The 20,151-nt window shown below is 33.8% G+C and overlaps 1 protein-coding gene across 1 annotated transcript; it reads right to left on the bottom strand.

Moving 5' to 3' along the window:
- Positions 1-9,588: 9,588 nt before the first annotated feature.
- On the bottom strand, positions 9,589-19,712 carry LOC128557207 (cerebellin-3-like). Its single transcript, XM_053544253.1, has 2 exons — positions 19,326-19,712; positions 9,589-14,594 (listed from the first exon to the last, which is right to left on the bottom strand). Exons 1-2 carry the CDS (start codon positions 19,663-19,665, stop codon positions 14,188-14,190), a joined length of 747 nt encoding a protein of 248 aa, XP_053400228.1. The 5' UTR covers positions 19,666-19,712; the 3' UTR covers positions 9,589-14,187.
- Positions 19,713-20,151: the final 439 nt, after the last annotated feature.

Below are 20,151 nucleotides of genomic sequence, written 5' to 3'. Positions count from 1 at the left end.
GATCCCTGAACTGTGTGCAAGTTATAAAAGTGACATACTGTTTAATCTTGAAACTAAAACCTCAAAGATGTATAGCTCGTTACCTTTTGCCTTCCATTTCAAATAAATATTTGACAAGAAATGAAGTAAGAGGACTTTAGTTACTAACCGAATATAGAATAAACGCAATTAACTTTAAATCATCTTTAAATGTTCGGTATATGCATTTTGTCATAATTTTCCAAACCCATCTTTGAAACGATAAAGAGCGTTACAATATCGATATTCGAAGTATTCTCATTTATTGAGTATCTAGCTTAACTGCTTTGTAAAGCTCTGTAGGACCACATTCGTAACAGATCGCATTTGTAACAGGTGTTACAAATGCGATCGCATATGTAACACGTGTTACAAATGAGATCGCATACGTAACAGAAATCAAGCACATATGTAACAATTTTTGTGACGAATGTGATCGATGCCGATTTTTGATGTGACATCTGATCACATTTGTCACATGTCATTTTCAATCGGAAAAATGAACAAAAAAGTGCATTTTTACATCTGAAACAGATTTGTTACACGTTTTAGCTCACTTGTACGAAGTGACAAAGTAAGCTATTGCGATCATCCGTCCGTTCACATTTTTCTTGCGAATATGACAGAGACAACATTTATCATTTGATTTGAACAAAACTTGCACAGAACTTAATATAGATCTATATCTCGATTCCTTTCGAAAACCAGCCATATCACCTTATTCATCTAGGAGTTATGGCCCCTGGAATGGCAATAATTACTGATTTTAGCCTTGTGAACCCGATTAAGACCACATGTTTTGTTATTTTGACTCAATATGCATACATCTTGTATATCTATAAGATCTCGGTTCCTTTCAAAGACAACCGTATTGCACCATTTATTTGACTTCGAGTTACGGCCCCTGATTTGGTAAAAATTGCTGCTTGTGAACACAATGGAGACTACATTTCAGTATTATTTGATTTTCATTAAACTTATATAGGATCTCAATTCCTTTTAAAACAGCCATATCGCGCCACTTATCTCAGAGTTATGGCTGAAATAGCAAAATATGCTTATTTTAGTCTCGTGAACACAATAGAGGCCATATTTATTATTTTATTTTGACCAAACTTGTATAGAAGTTATATATCTATAACATCTCGGTTCCTTACGAAAACCAGCTATATAGCAACATTTTTGCTGGAGTTATGGCCCCTTAAATGACAAAATTTGCTAATTTTAGCATGGTGAACATGACAGAGATCAGATTTATGATTTGATTTTGACCAAGCTTGCATAGAAATTACATATCGTAGGAATTATATATCTTTTTTCCTCGAAGAGTAGCCATATCACGCTATTTGTCTTAAGAAGTATGACCCCTAAAATGGCGAAATCGCACATTTAATAACATGTATAGTGTAGTATTACTCATGTGAGCGATAGTGGGCCATGACGACCCTCTTGTTGATTAGAGGGATTTTCCGGTTAGGTTAATATCTTGGTACTGGTTGGTTATCTGGCAATTAAACTTGGCAAGAATACCGAACGGTTATCATGACTGGTCTGTTCATAGTACTTCATGTACATGTCACTTATAAATTTCCCATATAGGTTTTGGTTTGTAAGATTTCATTTTTATTAAATGCATGAATACATGTATATGAATATGTATGATTAAAGGGAAAGATACACCACATGCAATCCCTGTTCAACTTTTATAATCGGCAATTTGCTGGTTGTATCGCTTCAACAACAAATAAAGTGCACTCGAAAATCAAAATGAAGGCAGTCTCAACTAGCATAGAAAGTCTTGCTGAACACTGGGTATATATACATCTATGTATACTTAAAAATAGTGACTAGCTTGACTATTCGAGGACTGCTAATGGCTATTGTTCTGATCCTGACGTCGTCGGTGTCCGTGGGTTCGCTGCAAGATAGGTTTTTCGTTTTCGTTTTGTTTATCTTTGTCAATTCGCATTGCTTTAAACATAAAAAAAACTTAAACTGACGACAAATGAAATATGTCCAACTTAAAACCCTGACGTGAACTTTATTGGATTATATTTACTATGAGAGTTTTCTTGCCAGGCCTGGTGTCTGCATTCGTATGGAAACACTCTTATTTTGTATCTCTATAGGAACGGCACGAGTAACTCCATCGGTGAAGCTGGTGCAGTGGATAGTTTTGCAGATTACGAAAAGCGGGTTGAATTCCTAGCCGGAATTTCCAGAGATATTGTGTCTCTCATTCACCCAGGTAATACCTTACGTGTATAGGTGCGTTTTACCAGACCTGTAAACGAACATGAGTGTAAACTCGTATATGAGCCAGGGTATAATTTCAGTTGAAATTAATGGGAAGAACTTACCATTGACTAGAGTGTCGAGAGACACACGTTCGAGACCGGATGAAAACTACTCGTACTGATTTTAATATTACTGACATTTTTATCATCATTTCATCATCATCAACATCTTGGACTGGTCCGTTATCTAGGATCAATGGTAAGATTAACTGCCCGAAACTGTATTACCTAAATACTGTTGAAAACAGGCGCTCTGAATCCAACAAACAAAGATAATATTCATCAAAACCATTCTACAGGGTCCCAAAATTTGAGACGTTTGCAGTAATAGGTGTAATATGATCACTACAGATTGTCAATAAATGGTGGTTATTTGTACCAAAGTATTTGGAAATCTGACTAAAGCGGGTTATGATCCGGGCACAAACATATATATTACAACAAAATAACAAAACAAATCAAAGTTCAAAGCTGTGAACTTTATCTTCGATATATACATGTAGCAACAAGGATCATGATCTCAACACACCTTCTATCCATGCTGATCATTTGTACCAAATAATTTGAAAATCTGACTATGAATGGGCAAGTTATACCAAGGACATGAACTTATATATATAACTGCACGAACGCACAGCCTCCTCTATTTCCCGGCGGGATTATAATAAAAGAAGGCCTATTACATGTACCTCACAGACGGACTCATTGGGGTGAGGGTAATTAGAAAATAAGGTGTATTTTCTTAAAATCCCATAGACATTAGTTCGCAGCACAAGGTCGGGCCCTCCTAGAGTTAAGGCTAACGACTCCGTCCATGACAAGTTGTATATAATTTGTCCCGTGACATAGCAGCTTCCTGTTTGTCAACCAACTTGAAACAGCTATGGATGACGGAAGACAGCTACAAATGTATGTCGCCACCGGGTTCGAACCAGTGACCTGGGCATGTGGGTCTACATTTCAGCAAGTCGAGGTAACAGTAGAAGTAGCTGAAGTTGTAATCATGTTAAAGTGGTAGCGGCTGTGGATGCAGAAATGATTATAAAAAATGAGCCACGTCACGGAAAAATTGGCATTCGGACATTTTCGTGAATTTCCGGAAAGTCTATATTTAGGCTGACCTGTGCATTTATGCATCTGAATCAGGGTCAGAAAATTTCATATTCAGGTAGAATAAGCCTTCAATGAAATAACAGCGAACGGTGTGGGCCATGATCAGACTGCGGGGATGCGCAGGCTGATCTGGGCCCACACTGGTTGCAAAGCCTCCCGAAGGCCCATTTTCTCATGATGCGGCTCAAATAATTTTATGATGTCATTGACCTCGACGACGACGACGCTAACTTGTGATATGCTTATGGCAGTCATTTAATGATGTTGCGATGACAACCAACTCATTGAACATTTGCAGTATAAAACTCAACATGATACATATGTGCTTCTCATGTCAACCCCCATGTTGGACAAACACATTCGTAACACATTTTACCTGTTACGAATGCGATCGCATACGTACGAAATCTGTTACAAATGCGATCTGTTACAAATGTGGTCCTACAAAGCTCTTCGCTGTTTGAAATAGATACAACCATGCTAAGCAGAAGAATGACTTATCGTATTTTTTTGCCATGTTTAGAGTTTCTTTTGTTGTTCTAACAATATTTATTGCCACAGAAACGGTTGGCAGGTGAACAGAGTTACATTTTCATCATTATTTATTTTCATACAGTTCGAATTTACTGCCATTGTTTTTTGTTATAACCTTTGCATTTATAAACATAAAGATTAAGTTTAGAAATTACATACCTATTGTTTTTTTCAATAATACATTACAATTCCTGTGTAAAACAATGAAGAACAAAATATTGTTATTGGTAGTATAAATTATCTTAATTTAGGTACCGGCTCCGTTGTTTTGGGGAGGTCTATAAAAAACTTATAGACCGCTTCAGATCTATAATAATTACCAGAGCTGTCCTACCTCTATTGTTTACAGTACAATAGAAGCACGAGAAGTTCGCGCATATCATTAAAAAGTCAAGTCAAGTCAAGTCAAAATATTGATTGACATAAACATATATACATGTTTTTCGCCCAAAACGCATCATTTGGCGATTTTCTTAACAGAAGTGAATTGAAAAGCATACCAATACAAGACGGACGGGTTTGACCAGAACTGCGAACAAACAAGAAAGAATTTTGTGAATGTAAATAAATTATATGCAAATAGTAAATCTGCATTAGATGGAGAATTAGTTACCAACAGAAGTTTATACTGATAAGCCAAAAGGCAAGCTAAGACAAAATTTCATATTGTTCAAAAACAGTTATGTCCTCATTGAGCTGTTTTACGTTCGAAGAATGCCGATTTGCCTAAATGGAGCATTCTCGCATATGCCCAGAGGTTTACCATCATTGCCTAGATGTCTCGGGAATTGCTAAGTGTCACTATTGGAACACTGTCGTAAATAAGCAAAACAAATATGTACCACTCTGTGATTTCACGTTCAAACATTTTTTCTATGACGACATTAATTCAACATTGCGAGTTTCATTGTGTGACTCTACGAATATCGTTTTTGCCAGTAAAAGATTAGACGCGGTAAGGGTTATATACATAAAAAAGCTTCAGTCGAAATGGTAATGAAATATATCGCGTTTAATGTTTGTTTTCACATTTTTGCAACAAATTGGCACTTCTAAATATCTTCAATACAATAAACAAAAACAATGCCGAAACAAAGTCGTATGTTTTTAGAACATTTTTATCCGCATTGTGTTTGTTATCAACAATGGAATAAAGTTTCGCATTTTCAGGTTTATATTGTTGATGAAAAACAAGAGAAGAACAATGTATGCATTATCCGAACTCATGACATCTACTTAAATTAGGGATAGATACTTAGTATTTCGAATGTACTCATTTGTTATCCATGTGTACTAATATGGACAGGGGACAGTAAATTTCAAAATTCCTAAAATTTGCGCTGATACCAGTGCAAAGAGATCATAAAAAATTCAATTCTGAGAAATGTCGGGGAGGTGAAGAGCGAATGTATTGCATATACTAAGCAAGTAACCATGTGACATTTTCAGCCCTTGCCGATTCCATTGTTTTTGTGATAAAAACGATTAAAATTCCGGGTTTAAGACACTACCTTTGAGGCAAAAATGAGTACACGGAGCTAAGAAAATTGATTTAAACATTTATTTATTTTACACAACAATAACTCGTCCATAGGAACCCTTACTACCCATTAAGAAGACGTTTCCCGTTTGCCAGTTTGCAGTCGTTTACTTGTGAATCACTCAAACACCTGTTTGCTCTCCGTGACCTCGGTACATGTCTTTGAAGCTTACCCGACATGTCATCGGGAGTTGTGCGTGTACATTTCAGTATGGACGGAGTTTATCGATAGGCACTCGGTTAGGCCCAAATCAAAATTTTGTTTGTTTTCCGCTTTATTTGTTTTTATTTCTGTTCATTAAAATATTTCTGTATCAGCCTGTCGAATTTGTAGTCTTGCTATTGCTTTGAAATGTATAGAGTGTCCTTATTCGGAAAAAGTCTTACGTGGCTTCTGTTTTCTCAATACAATTTCTGGAATAAAAAATGTAATACAATCGTGCTATTGGTTTGTTTTACTGTGTCATGCACTAATGTAATAGTCGACTAAGTCCGTTTATTTGACTTGGACATGCGCACTCGTGTACAGTAAACGTGCGTATGCCATTTATAGGAGAGCACAATGCCGTGTTCTTCAAATTTTCAAATTGCTGAGAAGTAGAAGTCAATAAAAAAGTTTCTTCTTTAATTTGTTTTTTAAAGCGAATGTGCAATATCCCGTATAATATATTTCAAAACCACATTTCTATCTATGTTCACGAGGTCACGTAACCTATTCTGCCAGACTAACAGAAATCTGTTTGCCAAAAATCGTTTTACTCCATGCATTTAAATTGCTGACGCTTTTTCATTATTTAAGTTTTTTTATTCTGTTTTTTTTTTTGTACTTTCTGGTCAAAAGTCTGAATCTTATGCCCATAGTATGTATCATTTATTTACTTTTAGAAAGAAATAAGTAATCAAGATCGCGCTGTTAGAAGTTTTACAAATAATTATATGAAAATTCGCCGTTTTTATAGAAGTTTGCCTACATTTCTGTCGATATCTAATTAAAATCGTTATAGAATTCAAACTGTCTCAAACGGTGTTGAAAAAATCAAGCGATAATATTAAAAAATGAATGCACTACGCGCGTTTTTTGTGTACGCTGTAGATCAGATATTACAACAGGTCGCACGTGCTCGTGGAATGGAAAATTACATGACGTTTTGATATCTTTACGATTCGCGGGTAAATTCCAGTCAATCCAGGTAATCTACTGAACCATCTCAAAGTTTGTTTATGTATTTCGATGTAATTAATGAATTTTGGTAAAGTTACGACGTAAAAACCACTCGTCCGGTCGGTAGAGTATACAGCGAGGTCCACTCGTCCTATCTGGACTTTAACACGCACTTAGAGCACGTAAATGCTTATGAATGATAATTGTATGATCAAAATCATGATCGTATGATAATCGTATGATCAAAATTATTTTCGAACATAAATGCGACAAAACGCGGACACGACACTATGCGACATGTTGATCTTTTGTCGCATCGATCAGTTGTCGGGTCGGCGTTTTGTCGTGTCGATGTTTTGTCTGTCGATGTTAGTGGTCTTGGCAGCGAAATGGAGAAAAAAAACACTGTCGGAAATATTGCCAATTTTAATCTGTGAAAATTTTATAACAGACCGTTGAAAAATGAGGGGTGGCGCATTCTATAATAAACGAAGAAAACATATTATGCTTTTAAACATATATTTGTTATCGGCAATATGTCATTTGTTACGACATTGACAGAAAGGTATCAGTGTCTGATTCATGGAAGTGTCACATACATAGCGAAACATGTTTTATGAGGACTGTGTTCACAAATATGTGATTCAACGTTAAAAAATCCTTAACTGCAGTTTTTACACGTCACATGTTTTCTCTGCAAAGACGTTACGAACAAATTGGATGTAACTGTTGTGCACTGGGAATTGTACCTATTTTTCAGTCGAATCTTCCCATCGCCAAAGCCAGTTTGCATCTCAAACAGCTTTTTTAGGTTGCTAAACATGTCATAATGTTGAGCTTGTGGGTAATGATTGCAGAGATATCCCATTTTCCGCATTCGAAATACTTTTGACAAGATCAGTGTGCGACTTTTGTCAAAAATTCGATTTATACTTTAATCAAAACACAAGTAAGACTTTTTTTAAACGTGGAAAATTAATATTTCATATGCTTTTTCTGAACAGTTTCTGTCTTATTATTCATAACAATCGTCAGTATTAAAAATCGTATGTCCAACATATATCACAAAGTGGTAATTTTCGCGTTACACCCATATTTAATAAGTGTTTTTAAAACCTGTTTTGCCGAGACATGCACCGCACGACATCCTTATCCTTAGTGTTATGGAACTGCTTGAAATTTAAGAATGAATCGGGACTATCGTTCGAGGAATCGCCAGTCTTTTCGGCGTCATGACATACATGTACTTTTTAAAGTCAAGATGCCCTTGACGGAAAATAATTCTTTCAAAATTGTATTTTGTTGAAACAGTGTCTTATACATTATCTACAATAACGCCATTCTGCTTTTCATTATTAAGAACGACACACTTTCTGAATGTCTCGTAAAACAAGAGCTGGTTTATATGTGTTTTGGCGGGAAAGTTGAGCGTGCCTTCCATGATGTGCATATAATGTTTACGTTACATTTTCGTGTAAATAGAAATGTTGAACTTTCATACTGCATTTGAACAGTTATCTTAAATTATCGCATAGTGCGGCAATTTTCCTTTGATCTTTGCAGCATGTTATACATAGTAACACACATTATTACTACAAAACTGTGCTGATATCTTACAAAACTGTTGCGATATATATCAACACGGAAATCTCTATGGAGTTTCATAAGAAAAAAAGTGTTCCGATATATATCAGCACAGTAAAACTGTTCCGATATATATCGGAACACTTTTTCTCTATTGAGGTCCTATCAAGGGAGTATAATTTTTTCCTTTCAAAGAAAAGATGATTTTAGCTCAGTCCAATTTACAGTTCACAGAGAAAGAATTGTCACAAACACCTACATTTATAAAGTAAAAGAATAAATAAACTAGAATATTTCAAAAACACATGAAATATATGAAATTCTGAGATTTCTCAAATGTTTCTTTTTCTTTGATTTTTTTTACAAACAAAACAACAAGTTTTACAATATGTCTGGCCAATGAAATGCAAAGATTTAAAACCAATGCAGAAATTTGTTGGGTACTTTTATCTGGGGAACACATTTTCTAAAACAGAAGTTTTAGTGTTTCAGTCAGCGAGGCGCAGAAAGGGAATCAAAACAGTAAAAATAATAATAAACAAATTTAAATGAAAATAATATATAAATTTTAATGATAAACTATGCGATAAAACAGTTATAATATGTAATGCTCGTGTGTTACCAGGATATATCAGAGCTAGGGGTACATCTCGTTATTTTTCTCTTCACATATCTGTCTCGGCCTACCGGCCTCGACGATATGTGCAGAGAAAAATACCCTCGATGTACCCCTAGCTCTGATATATCCTGGTAACACACTCTCACACATACTATAACTATTACTTAGAAACCAATAGATAAAACAAACAACTAATTTTTTATTGGCCTACACGCTTGTCATTGTAAGAGTAAACGACAGCTGGCGACTGTGACGTATATACTGCGGCGATATCAAACTATCGGTTTTTTGTTTGAAGTTGTTCAAAGTGAAACGCGGGAAAATTGTCAAACGGGAAAGATCTTCTTAACGGGTAGTAGTTCTATAAACATCGGAAATAACCAGTTGAATATAAATGCCTTTAAAATACACATCACTTTACTAAAAAAACGTACCCGGGCCACAATACGAAACTATATCTTAGTTATCATGTGTTACACAGAAACGGTGTATTCTTCGACTGTTGCATTATTTTACGCTTTATTTCGAACAGTTCTACCATGATGGGACACCAAACTGATGTTGCATCCTTATAATCAACATGATATTGCGTTTTGTTTGTGTCAGTACATGAGGGCGTACATTTCTCGTTTATGAATATAACATAAAACATCCAGACAACATATGAACATATATAGATTAACGGTATTTCTGTCAATGTAAATAGGAAATGACACAGACACAATGTACTACAGAAATTTATTATATTAAAAAAGCTGCTGAACAAATAAATGGTAAATGCTATGAATTAGATCTAAGCCTTATGTTAAGAAAAACATTATTATTTACATACATATATACACATGTAAAAGTTAAAAAAAAAACTGAGTGAAATACACGTAAAAATGGCAAAGTACAAATATGATCACCAGTTATGATGTCTGCATACTGTTGTGATATATTGCAATATTATTTTCAATTGATAGAAATAAATGTTCAGAAACGACTGTATATATTACTATTATACCTCACTTTTCACGGTGAGGATGCGTACACTGGATATTGCCATTTATTGATAAGGTATTTCCGAATAACGTGATTATTTTTCGTCAACAAGGTAAGTAAACCCCCAATATACTATTGTATTATATTACTATAGGAGAAAAAAAAACAACATTACTTTTAATAACCAGATACTGTATATATGCTCTTACAAGCGTAAAATGAGTCAATCTTATGTAGAAACGCTTAAATTTGTGATAAAATGACAAGTTTATCATTTGATAATTGCATGTCATGAACACATTTGTCCCGATACCATCACCTATTTGCATTGTGGGGAAAATCTGAATCGTACGATTTATTTAGTTACATACAAAGAAAACATGTGCAAAATTTCAGCTTTGTAAATGTTCAAATGACGGAGAAATCGGTGATAAATGAGTGTCGATGGTGTACTGTGTATTGAGCTTTCAAAGTAATATTTGTACTGTGTATTGCAGTTTCGTGTACTGAGTATTGAAATTGAAAATCGTGCGTATTTTCAGCATTGATGGTCATTAGATAAACAAGGCATGTAATGGCATTGGCCCAAATGATGGAATGTCTTTTTTGTTTGCAGATGACATTAGATTTCACAGCGAAAATAACAAGCACCAGCTTGAACACTAAAATTACAACCTACAATTACAGCGGCACGCCAATAGTCACCCCGAAAAACTGACTAAAGACTAACCATTGCCGAATGTAATGTAATTCTGTTGCCTAACTTTAAAGGGACATAACCCTTGGTCAATAGATGGCCCATTCTTGATTTTGGTGTCAATTGTTCAAAGGTCAAGGTCTTGGGGCTTTGAACTTTTAAAGTGGTTTCTCTTCAATAACCTTAGACTTAATTGACATAGAACGATGGAACTAGTTTCACTTGAAAAGTTCTTAATATAATATAGTCAAAGCTATTTTTATTGCTTTAAATGTATTGTTCTGAAAGGTAATCAGCTCACCACTTGCTTCAAACGGAACAAAATAGGTGTCATATGCACTGAGCAATTTGTTTTAAAAGTAGGAGGAAACAGTGACATGCGTTATTCCTGTAATTTTTTGCACACTTCATTTACAAGATATATGCCATTGTAAAATTCTCGGAAGAGTTTTAAGCCTGTTATTCAAAACAACTTTCATTCTTCACTATACCTCATATTAACCTAGTTGTCGACGGAAAACATCTTGCGACATCAAGAAATACAGAAATTTACATCATTTAAAGGAAATTTTCCTTGGCAAACAAACTATTTAAAGGCCATGTAATCTATTTTGTCACATTCTTTCAAAGACTGTATAACAATGTATACTCTCCTAAAACTTCGTCTGTCCATGGAATTGCACTCAGTGTATCATCGAAGGTTCCATGTACATCGCCGTGCGGGTGTCTCTAAATTATATTTTGGTACTGGTAGCATGTGTAAATGTTGATTTCTGCTTGAGGGCGTGGCAGGTAACATGCATTTCCACTGCCGTCCGTGAACAGGCCCCTCACAATTTGTCCAAATAAAATGTGTCTTTACAACCTTTTTAAAGGGTTTCTTTCTGCTGGAACTTTGTCCCTTTTGTAAGCGGGCTTCTTTTTGAAACATGTATTTAAATATTTTCTGAATCATCAGTAATTTCCCGCTTTTTTCTGCATATTTCTGGTGTTATTTTGTAATTTACTTTTTTGCGGTTTTGGAGGTGAGCGTACTGTATTATTTTCGTCATTAGGGTGGTGTTCAACAAAATGACAAATAATGGCCTTAAATTCGTTCGTCGAGCTATAAACACACATGAAGAAGTTAAATCTGCAATGAAAAAAATCACAATATAGCATTTATTAGTAGGACCGGGCTTTCTGCAAAATATTGAGAGTAAGACTTTAGTGACATACCAATGCCAAATTTAAAAAAGTTACCTTTAACTGTTTTGAGATAATTTATGTAATATCAACTTAAACAATGCTCAACAACACATAGCGTAAGAATATAGTATACCTTTACAACTGGTAAGCATAACAAAAATTATTGCCCACTGTTGCACTATTGGGACTGTGAGTTACGAATTAGAGCTTATTACATAAATTACAGCAGAGTAAACGTTATAAATATCAATGAAAAAACATCACGTATCTTCAGAGCTAAAGAAATTACTGTTTTGTACTTTGAAAAGGAAATGATAATGTACATTTTGCAAGATTTATTCTATAAAACTCAGTGATAATGTGAACAATACACAGTACAGAAAAATGTGTTACAGGTCAATATTTGCAATACACAGTATACCATCGACGCTCATTTATGACCGATTTCTCCGTCATTTAAACATTTACAAAGCTGAAATTGTGCGCACGTTTTCTTTGTATGTAACTAAATAAATCGTACGATTCAGAGTTTTTATCACAATACAACAAGTGACAATATCGGGAGACATGTGTCCCCGGCCTGCATTTATCAAATGATAAAGCTGCCGTTTATCACAAATTTTAGCGTTTCTTCATAAGATTGACTCATTTTACATTTTGCCCTCGGGTTGACAATATCAATGTTATACACGCTGCCATATAATATTTATATATTATCCTCATGAAATAAAAATGAATATCTTTGCCTTGCTGAATCCATACATATACTATATTCAGATGAGTGCACATTTTTCTATGAGATATCAAAAATATACATGCAGACCAAGTTTAATTGATATTGTAAAATTCTCTAGGGGGAACATTTATAAAATTGTTGCTTCTAAAACTATAAAAATGCTGAAGGGCAATATTTGTTTAAAATATAAGGTATGTATATCAGGCAAATATGAAAATTAGTGCTCTTTTTCAGACATAAAGACCAAAATGTGTGAAGAAAATTGTCACATTTTAGTAAAATCTGACTATCAGAAATAGCTATTTTTTGCAAAAATGAAAACATTCCAGTTATCGTAGTAACCAGATCTGATTCATTTCTTTTCACCCTAATTTCTTGACAATATGGCTTGAATACTAAAAAGGGTGTATATATGAAGTAATTATGTGACTATTAGTTTCCGGCCCCATTAATTTTTTGGTCCTTTCAGAGAATTAATTTTAAAAAGATTGAATATAGACACTTTAAATGCAGAATTGATAAGTATTTAATAGTTTCTAGTTCAATGTAGTGATACTATCACAAAAGGTCATGTGATGAAATAATGTACGGAGTGGCCCATGGGTCTTCTTCCACCATCAAAAACTGGAACGTCGCCATTTGACCTATGGCTCTATGGTTCTATGACTGTGTTTGGGGTGCTATGTACTTCCGGGAAATCTACTCTTAACTTTTATCTTCTGTAACTGTGTCAGTGTGACATTAAAATCAAACTTGTTAGTGCATAAGGTTTTTACTCATGCTGTACTCTTCCATAATTACCATAACTAAAGCGAATATTATAAAATATATTTAAACACGTTTTACGCATGCCTTTTAAAAACTGAATTATATTGCAACAGCGGAATCTCTAAAATACACAAAATTAGTCATGCATCAATAATCATGTAAGATGAAATAAAAAAAGAGCCATTCTTAATATAAGTATTTCTATCATTTATAAGATTCTTGAAAATGCATGAATAAATACGTTATGACAAATAAAGACTAATTTTTAACATTTAAACTACGGTTGATAGATTTTCTGAATTTATATCAGAAACCTCTTTTTAACTTGGCGGCATATCATTTTCACCAAACGTTTGTATCTCCTAGAAAAGCAAGGCATTTCCTCTAATGTTGGTGTTCATATTTTCGCTCATGTAACAGTATATTCATACCACTTAATGGCACTTAATGCCATTATTAATATATATAGCCAATATCAAGTGACAAAGAATCGACATTTGCACTTTTTATAAATCCTAGCACAATAACAATATTCATTTACTGAAACGTAAAATTGTTCTAAATGTTGAAACATTTGGTTAAGGCGTTTGATTAACGTAAGGGCGTTATTTTATTTCAATTACAAGGGTGAATTTAAATGCTACGTCATTTTTAAACAATCCGTATAAAATTTCCTTGACTCAAAGGATAGTTCTTAGACTCTAGCGTTTGTCTGTTCAATATCGCAATTGCATTTGTAATTATCCTTCCAAAAGTCTGGAGAAGCTAAACGTCCAGCATTTTATATAAACATATACTGTACATGCTATTATATACATTTAAAAGCTTGTTTCTTTCAAAATGAACTCTGGTAGGTCAATGCCATTTCAGCTGGAGTTAAGCAATTCGATATAAAAAAGCACTTGAAAGACAATTTTGACCAAGATCTATGACTTTGTATAACTAATTTATCTGTTTAAAAGTGATCCAACAAATGAATTCCATCTGCGGCCGTCATTGTAAAAGGTTGAAGAGTCCGTACATTTGATCCACGCACGGTCCGCAGACTTCATCACCACGACGGCATTTACAGAGCTACAGCTGTACACACTATTATCATCGTACTGTGTGCTTGATGTTAACTGGTTATTATCGACAACTATTGCGTATTGTACATCTTTATTGCCTTGATTACATACATGAGCCGCGAAGTAATAAAGTCCATTGTATGGTGCAGTGAATACACCTGTAGCCCTGTCGTAACTTTCTCCTTCATTCATTAAGACGGTATCAAATACGACAGTTCCACCACTGCTCACCGTTACAGTAGACGAGCGACGGGCGTGGAATGCCACGACAGGAACTGGTGTCACTTCTAAAATAAAAAAGTTGGTCTAAATGTAAAACATGTTTTATCGTGTTTCAGTAATTTGATCTTTCCAAATTTTACATGAAACATTCAAAGGTATGTTTGAAATGGCATATTCATCGGGTTAGTTCTTAAAAATACGGTGTTTATGATTTTACTTGAGTTTGTTTATTCAATTGTCTTTCAGCGATTCTATTCTTTGAAATTAATGCAAGAGTTTACTATTTCATTTCAGAAAATATGAAAGCAGTTAAATATTAATCTATCATTTTAGTTCATAATTCCGTTATTGTTTTAATTTTTATTATTTTGAAAAAAGAAGGTGAACATTGGAATTATTTATTTTAATCGCAGCAATAACACAAATACTTCAGTGAACATCATTTTGATAAACGGCAGCTTTGTCATTTTAAAATTCCAGAAGTTTTTCACAAAGCCTATTGTACGTAAACAACAAAATGTTATTTCTAACAGAAGAATAACACTGTCTTATGTCCATCAAAAAGGCAAAAACCTATAATGTAGTTTAAGGCTGATATTCAGTAAATACTTAAATACGAGGGTTGTTCGACGTCGATCATAACTTGAATATAGAGGATATTTGTTTGTTTCAGTGAAATATCAATTTTATTTCACAAGTGAGCATCAAAACTGATATTTTCACGAGTGGCATAGCCACGAGTCAAATGACTTTTTTTGTGCTCATGAGTGAAATAAAATTGATATTTCACTGAAACAAACAAATTTTCTTTTATTTCATGTGTAAATACTTCTTTCGTTGCGTATTTATAAAATGTAGAAAATCGCGGAAAGATCACAGAAGCATAACACAAATGACGTCATTTTAACGACGTCATCGTCATTATGGTCCCCGTATTCATAACGCTCGGTATACAATTGACTTCAATCGGGACGGATGACCGGAACTAGTTCGGCAAAACAGTGAAAAATAAAAATGATATCTACTGTTTCAAAACTGTGGATTATCACTTTTATTTCACTGAGAAAACTCTATAATTCACTGGAAAACATAAAATAAAATAATATATCCGCTACAAATGTTCCATAAATCACAAAATAATTAGAGCCTTGTTACCGATAAAAGAAAAACGAAACATTGACCCTTGAACTGGATATTCTCACCTGGATAAAAAACCAGTGACAGATCATTATATTACATCTTGCGGAATAACTCCATTTGGGCGTTAAAGATGGCGAATTATTCTGCACAGCTAATAACAAACTCCATGAGTGTGTGAATTAATTAAGATATGTTATGTGATATTTCGTTTTAAACATGATTTTAAGTAAAATATTTGATCAAATTTGAAAGCGCTATTTCTCGATGTGTACATAGCGCCAAATTTCACGTCGACGTGACGTCAACATAATATCGTTGTGATGATTAATAAGCATAGTTAGTCATATAAGAATACGTAATATCATACAATATTGTGACGCACAACTAGTGATGGGTATGGTTACTAGTGATATGGTATCACTTTTATTATAAACCGAACAGCTTTGAAAACGCACACCTAATATAGCTCTGTATAACTCCAGTTTGAAGCAAACACTTTAGATGGATTTTACTTTGACTATAGTCAAAATGTTTTGTTTTTTCATATAAAAGTTGATACCTGTGTAAGTGTCACTGCAGCCTATATCGTTCCTATTAATTTTGAAGTTTAAAGGTGAATCAAAGAGCTGTCACAGAACCTATTTTGTTATATCCGTTTTGTGAAAGAGGCTTTAATTATAGGACGGTTTAAACAATTTCCTAGAAAAAAAAACCTTATTGTATCGTTTTAAACAAGTCATGTGAAATGTATAAATAATCAGCCCATTTGAATGAATACTACGTCATTTCTTTTCTTTTTAGAGCCTTGATTTTGAGAAATACCGCCATTAAAAAGATATCTGTGAAATGTATCTTTCACTACTGGATGCACATACCATTAAACATGGTTTAAAACCCTGTACAATATCCATTAAAATAGGAAAAATCGTTAGTTAAACCCATTAATTCTTACATCACTTTATTTAACAGGTTTCACAATATCAATGGGTTACATGTTAAAATACCATTAAAACGCCCATTTTTGACCATGAATCATGCCGTTAAAAATTTAGTTTGGTAGCTAAAAATGTTAATGGCTTTGAAAAAATAATGAAATTCTGTATATTTCAATTTATCAGGATTATTCACGGCCCTTAACTTTGATTTAATGCCCATTAAATGTTTAGGTTCAGTACGATTTCATTTTAGAGTAAAATTAATGGCCCTTAATAGCAATGTGATGCCCATTAAATCCTACATTCTGTAAAATGTGATTCGTATATTTTCAGAAACGCAAAAAAAGATATCATTATTTTTTTTTGTTTTTGGCTTGCGCTCGCCCCATTGAATGCTTATGATTCGATATTTATTTATTTATTTATTTATTTGGGTTTTACGGCGCACCAACACAGTATAGGTTATATGGCACCAAACAGGACTACAAATTTTGGTTCCACATCTCATTTACATCGAAATAAAAACATGAGGTATGGAATCAAAATTTGCATACCTGCTGGAATCACAGAGTTACTGCAAAACCAATCCCATATTGTTCTAAAATGGACTTTAATCACAATAAATACATACTACGCACATATCGTCTATAATATATCATGATGTTATATTAAGTTGCATCAAAGTTATTTCCCCTTGATGCAGTTACGCCATTTTCTTCAAATGTTTGCCAAATTGTGTTCCTACAAAAATCGGATTTATTTCAATGAAAGTCGGATGAAAACATACTAATTTATTTGGTAACATCAATCTACATTATTTTGGTAAGGGTAAATACGTATTGATGCATGCCACTTTTCTGTTTTCTGTTTTTCCTGTCCAAATGATCAGCATTTGTATACGAAAGTGGGTGGGGTAAGGAATTTACATTATGAGTTGTGTTCAGACCAGTTTAGATTTTCAAATTTTCCAATCCTCGGCTAGAAACTAAGGTTTATAGAGAAGTGAACAGTACACATGATTGTGAAGATTTACAGTCTGATTTGAATTCACTTGGGGCATGGGCAGACCAATGGCTTCTTCGTTTCGATGAATCAAAGAGTGTGGTACGCTTGATTGATGGGAGCTACTTGTGATGCAATCCCTCAAACTTTTGCTCTTAGCTGTTTAAGTGCATGCACCTGAACACGAAGAACTGAAGGAGAGCGAAATTGTGATCGCTTATTGTGTGCTGTCATAGTCATCAACAGTGGCTTTTTGAATACACATGACGCCTAATGTCTGTACCAATAAAAGCTTGGTTAGAATGTTTGTCAATATAAAAATGTTGGTTAGTTAAAACTACCCACATGGTCACTTGATCTTAAGAGTAAAACCGGTACCTGTAATCCCTTCTCAGTACAACACAATACAATACAATATCCATTTATTTTCTCATTTCATATGAACATATGACAGAATGAGGACACAATAGGACAAATGTTTGTACAAGGCTGTTTCATGTGTTTACATAACAAAATAATGATAAAAAAAGAATCAAATATTCTTCTAGCATTTTACAAAACAGTACATATGTATAGATACTATTACATGTGTAGTAATACGTAGTTTAAATCAATAAGGCAAATCTCAATATGAAGTTGATTGTCTTAATGATGTCTAATTCTGGTGGTAAATTTTCATGGCCCTTAATTTGATATACCATTAAAATATTACAAACTCATTAAAATTGAATCTGACATATTTAATGAGACCATTAACTAATTCTTAATAATAAACAGCCATTAATAGAGTATTAAAAAATTAATGGCCCTGTTAGTATTTACTAAATAATGTGAAATTAAGGGGTACCTTTGGTAATGGCTCATTAATTTAATGCCAATTAAGAAATATTAATGGGGTTTTAAGGTGCCAATTAAATTATATTAATGGTTTATTTTTAGCAGCTTTTCATGGCCCTCAAAGTCATTTTAATAAGGTATATTTTACTATGGTTTTAATGTACTTATTTCATGGCTTTTTAATATATGGCATTAAAGCTATGGTCATGAAAATGCCATTAAACAGTAAAAAGTATGAGGTGAATTTTAATGGCGACCTGTTAAAATTCTGTTAAAAATGTTTGAAAAAATTAAGGCCAATTTCATGAGCATTTTAATGGCATGTGTTTCCAGTAGTGTTTTTCAATCCGGCAGTTGTATGAAAAATAGCTTTCACAATTTTTACTTCACATACTAGTATCACAAATAATTTACCGCAAATCGAGAAACGTAATTTTCCCAGTAAATCAGGCAATTTATCTCCACGCATGAATGTTTTCAAAATTTAACATTAGAAATTGTATATCTTGATATTCCCAATAAGTTTTGGCACACTCTCAAAAACTGTGCATTTTCAAAGCCGTCCAGTGTATTACATATAACATGACACATCTGTAGAGCCAAGCACGTAACTAGAACTCCGGTCGTAAGTGAAAAACCCTATCATTTGAATGCATTATTTCTAAAGCAGATTCTCTTTACTTACTTTCATAAAAAATGTTCTGTATCCATATAAGATATTTAAATGATTTTCACCAGAGCTGTAAATTCATCCTATTTCTTATACATGTATTAATGTTAATATATTTTTATTTCGAATCAAATGTAAGATTTTGTTACATTGGGATATATAGGTAATTTTTAAGGTAAGAAACCTATCTTATATATCTATAATATACTTACTCTCTGCTAGTGCTGTTAGTTTGTTCTTTTCCTCTCCTATATCCTCAGCGAACCTTGTCAAAGTATCGTTAATAAGTCCTTGCAATCGAATGGAATTACTTTCCACGTTTTCAGCTCTTTGCTGAATGTCTGTCGCTATGGTCGCCACACTTTCTTTTGTTTTCTTCATCTCTTCTACCATTTGTTCAACTTTTATCTCCGTTCTAACCATTTTTTCTAATAGTTTCTCCTCGTAGTCAAATCTGGAACATACCGGTTCATTTGCAGCTACCATCCAACATGACTGCCCAATGGTAACCATTATAACTATAAACATTGTTGGAGAAAGAAAGAAATGCATCTTTACTGTCAGTTTCTCCCGAGCAAATGTAATATAGCATTGAGAAAGTATGTGAATCTGCAATCCTTACACTGTTTAGAATTAATAGAGAGAATACATGTATTTGCTTGTGGAGTCACTGTCAGTAATCACACATATGTTATAGCTTTTTAACCCTTATCATTCTGGACACGACTGATTCTGCCTTTGCAACCAATGTAGAACATGATCAGCATGCACATCCGTGCAGTCTGAGCATGATCTGCACTGTTCGCCATTCAGTCAGTATATTTTTGGTTAGCACCCCTTTTAACAGTTAATGGTATTGTCCAAATTGAAAGATGGACAAGTTCATTTTAGAAATTTAACAAGGTAAGGGTTATTATCTGTAAAACATTATCAAGTAAAAACAATCATTTGCATAGTATCATAATCGTTTTGGAGCTGACTGTATATTTATTACACCTCATTTTTATTGCCAATGCAAATACCTCGCATAACAAATGT

Source organism: Mercenaria mercenaria, chromosome 5, assembly GCF_021730395.1.
Source record: "Mercenaria mercenaria strain notata chromosome 5, MADL_Memer_1, whole genome shotgun sequence".
NCBI lineage: Eukaryota > Metazoa > Mollusca > Bivalvia > Venerida > Veneridae > Mercenaria > Mercenaria mercenaria.
This window is presented reverse-complemented; position numbering and strand designations above follow the sequence as displayed.